The sequence below is a fragment of the Cyprinus carpio genome, chromosome B2 (assembly GCF_018340385.1).
Source record: "Cyprinus carpio isolate SPL01 chromosome B2, ASM1834038v1, whole genome shotgun sequence".
NCBI lineage: Eukaryota > Metazoa > Chordata > Actinopteri > Cypriniformes > Cyprinidae > Cyprinus > Cyprinus carpio.
In genome coordinates this window covers 9,242,190-9,252,004 of record NC_056598.1, presented here as the reverse complement: position 1 = coordinate 9,252,004, position 9,815 = coordinate 9,242,190, and the positions used below count along the sequence as shown (strand labels likewise).

General features: G+C 37.2%; 2 protein-coding genes across 2 annotated transcripts; both read left to right on the top strand.

The window, feature by feature from the left end:
* The first annotated feature begins 5,638 nt into the window (after nucleotides 1-5,638).
* LOC109075386 lies at nucleotides 5,639-7,089 on the top strand. Its single transcript, XM_042719267.1, has one exon. The coding sequence runs from the start codon at nucleotides 5,905-5,907 to the stop codon at nucleotides 7,075-7,077; it is 1,173 nt and encodes a 390-aa protein (XP_042575201.1). The 5' UTR covers nucleotides 5,639-5,904; the 3' UTR covers nucleotides 7,078-7,089.
* Nucleotides 7,090-7,213: 124 nt separating this feature from the next.
* Nucleotides 7,214-9,503, top strand: LOC122136343 (ATP-dependent DNA helicase PIF1-like). Its single transcript, XM_042719265.1, has one exon. The coding sequence runs from the start codon at nucleotides 7,479-7,481 to the stop codon at nucleotides 9,087-9,089; it is 1,611 nt and encodes a 536-aa protein (XP_042575199.1). The 5' UTR covers nucleotides 7,214-7,478; the 3' UTR covers nucleotides 9,090-9,503.
* Nucleotides 9,504-9,815: the final 312 nt, after the last annotated feature.

The following is a 9,815-nucleotide window of genomic DNA, read 5'->3' as shown; positions in this document are numbered from 1 at the left end:
TTTTGCTGGTTTGCGTGGCGCACACACATTTGTTTAGTGAAGTTCAAAAAAGACTGCTTAAAGAGTTATGCGTAATGAAAAAGTGTGCCTTGAATTAATTCAGCCGTGTGCAGATGATTACTATTTATTTTTAGAAATGAATTTTACACTTTAGAACACTGAAAAAGGCAAATAGTCAAAACACAAGTATTTTTCCATACTCTGTTCTCTTTTTTTTTTCATACTTTTCCAGACCTGCAAATTACTTAAGGGAAATAGCTAGTTTTTTAAACTGTGCAGGAACCGGTGAGCCAAAGGAAATCATGTTGATTTACATAAACCTCTAATATTACAATGCAGTAGCAAGTGTGTGAAGTAAATGAGTGTAAATTCTATAAATGAAATAAATGCAAATAAAATAGCAGAAGAGCACTTCAAGGAACAGTTGTTTGGTCCCCTACACCCTACAACCCTTCGAAGCTCTCAGTCCAAAGGGTGAACCCTTTGAAGGGATTAGGGCATAGGGATGAGCCTTTCCGAATGGAAAGCAGGGATAAGCGTTTCAGTATTTTAGTGAATGTGAGCCATGCTCTGACTTTAAATCATAATTTTGTCAGCTCCTGAAATCGGTCATACCATAGATATTACACTCGGTTGATAGAAAGAAGCAGTTATTGCATGGATGGAGCAAGAACAATGTAAGTGTCTAAAATACATGCACATAGCTCAGTTGAATGGTAAAAATCGCTCTCTTTAACAGTGCAGTTAAACTAAATGTACGAAGCTAAAATAGCCTCAACATTAACAACAACACTGAAATAAGAGTGCATGCATTTTACGTGCATTTGGCTGATAGATCAACCATGATTTATCTGTTAATGAGATGCATTCAAAATCACTTTTTTTGTGTGCATGCTTTGGATGTGTGAGCACATGGGCGTATAAACAAGATAGTCTATGTATGACTGGACTATGGAAGCCCATTTCCACCAAAGTTGAAATTATAACATACTTAAGTCATAATTACGAGATAAAAAGTCAAAATTATGACTTACTATATTTAAATTATGACATACTTAAGTATACTTAAGCTCATGATTTAACACGATACAACACAGGTGGTCCGATGAACTGTGAAGATATTAAGGAGTATTTTAAACGTGGTTTTACTAATGACGAAATTCTTGCTTTATTAGCGGAATGGCATGAATTGGCTCTGAGCAAACACACTCTTGAAAGGACCAGGTTTGGCGCAGAAAGAACATAACGGATGTGGCTGAGGCGGCAGCTTTCACTGAACAGCAACTTCAAACCTCTGGCCAGTCCCATGGTTATAGATGGATGCACCGAAAATGTTGGTTGAATGGTATTGTAACTGATAGGGAGAGTGTGAGTTCTGCTACGGCTTTTAGATGGTGAAGGGGTTCATTTCAGGTCAAGAAATCGACTGAGGCGGCGTGTGTATCTTGTATTTTGTCTGGTAGTTGTGTTGTGTGAAGATGGCTATGACAAGCTAAAGCCATTTGGAATCAGAATAAGTGAATGTTTAGATGGATTTTCCAGGAGCATGATATGGCTTGAGGCATACAAGACCAACAATGATCCAAGACTTATTGCTGGATACTTCATGGATGTAGTAATTAAAGGTGGGGGTTGTCCTGTTAGAGTAAGGCTAGATTTAGGAACAGAAAATGTTAATTTGGCTGAGATGCAATTTTTTTTCCGACCAGAATCAGACCATGTAACTTTTGGCAAAAGCTCTGGAAACCAGCACATCGAAAGATGGTGGCTCACTCTGCGAAAGTGAATGTGTCCAATTTTGGATAGACCTCTTTGACAAACTGAGAGAGGATGGGCACTTCGCAGACACTCTTTTGGACAAGTCCTTGGTCCAGTTCTGTTAACAAAATCCAAGTGAGATCTCATTTATCGCAACTGCCTTGATTGATTAACGTCTTTTAGAGGACTTTGTAGTCGCCGATTTTATGTGGAGTTAAGCAGGCTTAATAATATCTAAATTTATGTTGGGATACTGTATTCAAAATTATTTGGCTATGCATTAAAAGTTACAAAAGTATTCTTAATATGTTAACTGAAAAAGGAATACTGTGTAGGTGGTTTAAACCAACAATAACTTCCAAATTTTGTTCCATCAATTATGAGAACTAAAAATATATAGCTGATTAACACGAGAAAAGCTAGCAAGAGTTTATCTGAAAACATTATTTAATTTAATCTGAATGGAGTATAGCTCTAAGATTTTGTCCACACAGGGCTTCAAAACACAAGCACACACACAAACAAACAAAAACCTGATCATTTTCAATACAATTTATTAGATTTATTTAACTGTAGCATAAACCTGGTGTTTAAGGGCAAAATTAACTATAGTTATTATAAACTGAAATAGGTCAGATGAAAAGTAAAATAACATTCTGTCCGTCCATTAGATGAGCAAATGGCACTAAATTTTGTCTGTAAATTTTTGAAGTTTTGTGTAGGTGTATGATAAAGTTTGTAATGGAATTGTAACTTGGCTCACCTCTTTTATTAACGTGCTTACTCAATTAGTGTATTTTCAATGTTATAAATCATTTTTATTATGCATACCAAAAATTTTAAATATCTTAAAATTATATTCATTGCACATTTTCTGTGATTTGATTACCCTGGTTCCATGATTCATGCTGTGTGTGTTTCTCCTGCTACACATAGATTTTTATGTGTTTTGATTAAATGGTTTCATTATTGGTGGTGTGTGTTGAGATTGACTAAGCTTGGAACAATCACAGAATACGGCCCGTCCACAACTCACGGTCACCACATGGCCGACCATCCATCATGTATGCAGTGTCTATATGTATCTATATGGAGCCACAGACCACCTGCATCCAGTGCATCTGGAGAAGGTTCAAGTCTGTTTAGAAGAGAAGGACTTTCCATACAATGTGTTTGCAGCAGTGGACTTGTACATAACACTTAGCAGTACAGCTGATTTGAGTTGGTGATTTGTAACTTAATAATTTGTTGTTGAAGGTTTTGCTTTTGAATTTTTTTTTGATATTTGTTATTGGTTCAGTCGGTAGTGAAGGTTGTGTTTTATTGTTTTAATGTGTTAATTGTCTGATTATGTATATTTGTAAGTTTTGAATGGAAAATATATATATAATATATATATATATATATATATATATATATATATATATATATATATATATATATATAAATTTGATATGGTGTAGAATTTTTTTGTTATAGAAATGAAAGAACAGTGATGACGAGAAAAAACAAAACAAAAGGAAAGCTTTGTATAATATGTATAGAAAAACTTATTTTTATCAACATGCATGACAAATTGGTGTAGAATCTTTGTTACTGGAATAACAAAAAGGCCCTTTCAAACTTTGTGCCTCTTATTAACAGGAACTTTGGAAATGTGAACATGTAAATCACATCTTGAGAAAAAAAATAAATAAAGAAAATAAAGCTTGCTTTGGCCTCAATTATGTTGTTTAAGTTTAGCTTCAGTTCCTTCCTAAATAGTAAGCCTATACTAAGTGTACTAGCCTATATCCATTACCCATATGTTGCTCTCTAACACTTTGTTCATTTCATGGCGAAACTCTGGGTAGTTTATAATTCACAGGCAGCTCCAGGTAATAGCCACGTGTGTGCAATGGGTCATCTTTGAAAGCCTTCCAGTTGTGTGACGCTAACTGTGATGTTCTTTCCCAGGAACAAATCTAACAGGGACAGGTGTTGTTTATCTGATTCTCTAAGAAATGTACTTAGATACCTGCCAGTTTGTTTTTGTTGTACATTCATCGTAGCAGGGTAAGCTATTGATTTCTTGACATTTCTTGATGTTGGTTGGAGTTCATCATAAGCAGCTGCAATGTCCTGGAGCTCAATTCTCATAGGTGCAAGCACATCATGCCACTGCTCTATCACAAATGCAGGTTCTTGAATCAGCTTCTGATGTGCCATCTCCTCCAAGAGTTGCTCGATATTATCTGCTGTTGGGACTCGTCGACAGTTATGATGATCCATGACCTCTAACAGCTCTTCTTTGTCCACATCTTCAAAATGTGAACGGCATGATTTTAGGATCGCCCTGTCTGATTCTATAACATATCCGAGAAATCAGTCAACAAGACTTGTTCTGACACATCCATGGGCTGCCTTTTCCAGCATTACAGGTGCTATTTTTACAGGCAGGTACTTCTCTTTTAGCCAACCAAATGCAATGATTCGGCCAATGCTTTCCCACTCTTGTTGACCAAAGTCATGTTGTAGATAAGGGACCCTAAAACTATTTCCAAAGTGCATTGCTCATAAAAGTCCTTCTCAAACCCCCGCCCCCCTACCCCCCCAACCTCCCCCCTTCATCAACAGCATTTTCTAGCCGTCCATCAGGAAGAATGACTTTCATACATATGTTATCTGTCAAGACTCTTTTGTCACAAAAATGTCCAATAAGCTGTTGAAGGGCCTGGCCGCGATGAATAACAAGAATTTTCTTCACACTTTCACTCTGAACAAACGGTTCTGGTGAGTTATCAATTGGAGAAGGAACAGAATATGATTCTCTAAAAGAGGTAAGGTGTCATCTAGCACAGTGTCTTCCAGCCCAGAGATGTGTCCTGCGGAGACTGTTACAGTGCCACTATCCTCCAGAAATGGAGCAACAAGACGTAGTTGAAAAGATTGATGAAAATGACCCTGATGAACAGCAAGAGGAAGACCTTACCTACCTACATCAAAGAGCAAAGTGGTCTTTTGTCAGATACATCATTGCAACCTGTGGACATCGGTTCAGAAGTAATTGATCAGCATTTCCAGGATGTATTAAATCTGGCACCAGCTGAAGGTAACAGTCCTGTTAGTTTGTTATCTGACAGGTCTAATGAAGCAAAATGTTTCCCTGTTCTCTATCCAACTGGTGGTCCGACGTTTCATGATAAGAGGGAGGTAAAAATAACTTTGTCAAGATACTTAAATGCAAGAATCCTCAATGCAGATGGACGTTTTGCACAGAGAACAGACTTCATTTTCTATGCACAGTATTTGTCGGAGGTTGATCAAGTTGTATCTAATGTTTCAATTGCTTTACGCAAAGGATCTGAGAAGAGTTTGTTGACTGAAGTAACATCGGATGTGCTAACAAACCCAGACTCGTTATCTAAAATATTGAATTTTGATGAAGGATACAAGTTTTTGAGACCAATTCGTGGAACGCCACCATATTGGCAATCTACTCAAAAAGACCTTTTTGCACTTGTAAGACAGCTAGGTATTCCGACTTTCTTTGCATCCTTTAGTTCTGCGGATCTCAGATGGCCTGAAATTATTAGTACCATAATCAAACAAGAAGGGAAAAATCTGAAAGCAGAAGAACTTGATTGGTCTGAAAAATGTGGACTGATTAGACGAAACCCAGTGACTGCAGCAAGAATGTTTGATCATAGATGGCATTGTTTTCTGAGAGATGTAATCATGTCTTCAGCTCAACCGATTGGGAAGATAGTAGATTACTACTTATCGTGTAGAGTTTCAACAGCGTGGATCTCCTCATGTTCATTGTCTGTTTTGGGTTGAAAATGCACCGAAGTTAAATGAAGATGATGAAGAAAATGATGGTTTGGTTGCTAGTTTCATTGATCGTTACATCACTTGTGAGACCCCAAGAGAGGATGAAACTGAACTGTTTGAGACAGTCAATGGTGTTCAAGAAGCACAGTGTTAGACATTCAAAGACGTGTTGTTAAAAAAAAGACAGTTTGCAGATTTAATTTTCCACGACCCCCATCTAGCCGTACCTTTATTACAAGAGGTGGTAGTCGAGACGATTTGAAAAGCAGTGATGGAAAAGATACTGCACGTACAATTTTAGAAAAAGTCAAAAAGGCTTTAACAGCTTCTGATATGAATTACGATTCAACAGATGCATTTTTTGAGTCCATTGGTATTAACCAAGCTCTCTTCGAGAAAGTGTACACAAAGTGTTCCAAAAAGAAAACCGTTGTCCTGAAAAGAAATCCAAAAGACATCTGGGTGAACCAGTATAATAAACATTTACTGCGTGCCTGGCAAGGCAACATGGATATCCAGTATGTCACTGATGCTTACTCTGTAGTGGTTTACATTATTAGTTACATCACAAAAGCAGAACAAGAAATGGGTTTGTTGCTGCAACGTGCGCAATATGAAGCCATGAATGGAAATCTTGAAGCGAGATCATCATTGAAAATGCTTGGTAGTGTATATCTTCACAACAGAAAAGTTTCTGCTCAAGAGGCTGTGTATCGTCTGACCGGTATGCACTTGAAAGAATGTTCTCGTAAAGTCCAGTTTATTCCAGTTGGATTGAATCCTGTAAAGATGAGTTTGCCTCTTCGTGTCATCAAAAACAAAGTTGATCAGTCTGGTGAAGAAACTAGCTTTTGGATGACTAGTCTGGTTGACAGATACAAGAATAGGCCAAACACGGAGGAGTTTGAGATTCAATGTCTTGCAAGTTTTTGCTCTGAAAACAGGATGTTGTCAAAATCGGAGGTTTCTTCACAAAAAAAGTCTTCAGAAGACAAGGTGATTAAGCTTAACAACGACTGTGGTTATATGATGAAGAGAACTCGAACTGAACCTGCTGTTGTCCGATATCCGGGATTTTCTTCCAAAAAAGATCCTGAAAAGTACTTTCATTCATTGTTGCAACTTTTCTTGCCACATTACGAAGATTGTCAGCTCAAGCCTCAGAGTTTTAGCACTTATGAGGATTTCTACAACAATGGTGCTGTGAAATGTGGAAGAGATGTGACACAAGTCAAGTGTATTGTTGATGCCAATCGAGCACTGTTTGAAAAGGAAAGTTACAAAATCGATCGAGCTCAACAGCTTTTGGAGCAAGGTGTTGATTTGGAAGATGCTTGGGCTGCATTATGTCCTGAAACCGAAAAGGAACGTCACGAATGCATAGAACTAAGGAAGAGTAATCCAATTCCTGATGAAGATGATTCTGAGTGTTCTATTCCAGATCTTGTAGTGAACCCTCGAACTCCATACAGTATTGAAACCAACCATACTGGAATGTCTAGATAAGAGGCATTGTTTACTGCGATCATTAAATGCACAACAATCTGCAGTCTTTTACAAAGTGCGGAAATGGTGTTTAGAGAAACTTCTTGGAGAAAACCCTGAACCATTTCACTTGTTTGTCACTGGTGGAGCAGGCACAGGGAAAAGTCATTTAATCAAAGCAATCTACTACGAATCTTCCAGACTTTTATCTCAGCTGTCCAAAAACCCTGATGATAGAAGTGTGATTTTTAACTGCATCAACTGGAGTGGCCAGTTTTCAGATTGGTGCTTCTACAATCCATAATACATTTTCCATAGGTGCCAATGTCAAACTGCCATATCAGCCCCTAGGTGATGACAAAATCAATTCACTGCGTGCAAAACTTGGAGGTTTGCAGATTCTGATCATTGATGAGGTGTCTATGGTTGACCATCATCTTTTGTCTTATGTTCATGGGAGATTGAGACAAATTAAGCAAACTGGTGACTACTCCATTTTTGGAAGAGTCAGTTTGGTCTGTGTTGGTGATTTTTACCAGCTACCGCCTGTCAAGGGAATTCCCCTGTATGTTGATCCAAAAGGCATGAATCTTTGGGATAACAACTTTGAAATTGCTGAACTAACACAAGTTGTCAGGCAACAAGATGCATCTTTTGCTGAAATGTTAAATCGTCTGAGAGTTCATAAAAAGAATGAAACTCTAAGCCCAAATGATATCAACATGTTGAAGCAATGTGAAACCGGTGAAGAATGTGATGCTATTCATATATTCCCTACAAATGCTCAGGTTGATGAGTACAATATTCAGAAACTTAATGAGTGTTGTCCTGAGGCAATCACCATTCACGCTAGAGACTTTGCTAGAAATCCAGAAACTGGAAGAATAGAACGAAAAGTTGGATTTCATGCAAAAGTTTTCAACTCCTGTTTGGACAAATGTGTTTCCTTGGGTGTTGGAGCCAGAGTAATTCTAAGGAAAAATGTTGATGTTTCTGATGGACTTGTCAATGGAGCCTTTGGCACAGTTGTCCACATAAGCAGAAAACAGAGACGTGATGATGATGATGATGATGATGATGATGATGATGATGACTTCCCATCAGCTATTCATGTTGAATTTGATAATCCAAATGTTGGTAAAGTTCAGAGATCAAAGCAACGACAGAAATATTCCCCAAATTCTACTGTTATTGAAGTGGAAGAAGATCAGGTCACAAACGATGGTGGTTTAAGACGTCAGTTTCCACTTAAATTGGCATGGGCATGCACCATTCATAAAGTGCAAGGACTCACAGTAGATAAAGCGGTTGTCTCACTTGACAAGGTATTCTCTCCGGGACAAGCATATGTTGCACTGAGTCGTGTGAGAACCCTTGATGGACTAATAATTAATAACTTCAAAGACTCTGTCATATATTGTAATGAGAAAATTGACTCTGCTATGAAAAACATGCCCCGACTTGCTTTAGAAAATTACTGTTTTGTAAAGACGCCTGGTGTGTTTACAATTGCTCTTCATAATGTACAAAGTCTTCAAGCTCATGTTCAAGATATTCAAGTTCACAGACAGATAATGAATGCAGATTGTATCTGTTTAACTGAAACCTGGCTAAAAGTTGAAGACAAAGTACAGATTCCAGGATTTGTTTTTAAGAACAATCCAAGAGCTAAATGTTATGACAACAGTACTCCACTTTTCACTGATTTGAAACAACAAAGAGGAGGTGGAGTTGGATTATTCTGTTGTGAAAGCATTCATTTTAATGTTGTCATTCCAGAACCTTGCAACTTGGAATGTCTATACTTTGAAGTTCCACATATACGTTTGAATGCTGCTTTGCTGTACAGACCTAATACATACCCACTTAACCTGTTTCGACAAAATATGTTGAATGTTATTGATGAGCTGGAGAAACATTCAGGAAAGAAAGTGATTATGGGAGACTTCAATGAGGACATCTTGACCATCTACAATTGGTACATTAATGGAACTACATGGATACAGTCAACATGTGCAACATCATACTACTGAAAAAGGTACACTGATAGACCATGTCTATGTTAAAGATGCAGAAAATGTTTTAGTTGAAATTGTGCAAACGTATCACAGTTACCACCAAGCAGTCCTTATTTCAATGAGGTAATAATTCATATGTGACGTACTGAAATCAGTATAACCACATTATCTTTTCTTTTCTGTGCCCTTATTATGCAATGTTCATCCTGAGCTTCCAACTGGCATACAACTGCAGAACAAGTGTACAACTGGAGACGGTATGTTCTAAGACTATATATCTAAATGAATAACTCTTATAATGATCCATCAGTTAAATCATTAGTTGAATCTGTACAGATGTTCCATGTTATCAATGAAGTAATATCTGAAGGTAATCCATTTTATCTATGCAACACACTGAAATGAGAATTGTATCACTGTATTGTCTATTCTGTTTCTGTATTCTGAGTCTGGTCGATCCAGCCTCAAATTCAAACAAGTGATCATCAATCACAATCCTTTATCTCCCATAATTGCTGTTCTTTCTTGAGCTAGTAAGCTTCATCCAGCCAAGGTAACTGTATTATTTAATTTGTGTTAATCTTAATGCTTTATTTTTTTTGTAATTGTTTAAATCTCCTTAATTTTAAATTATTATTATTATTATTATTATTATTATTACCATTTCAATTTTTAAGTGACATTTTATCCTTAATGTAATTTCAGTCATATTCTAAGCCATCCAAACAATAATGGATGCTT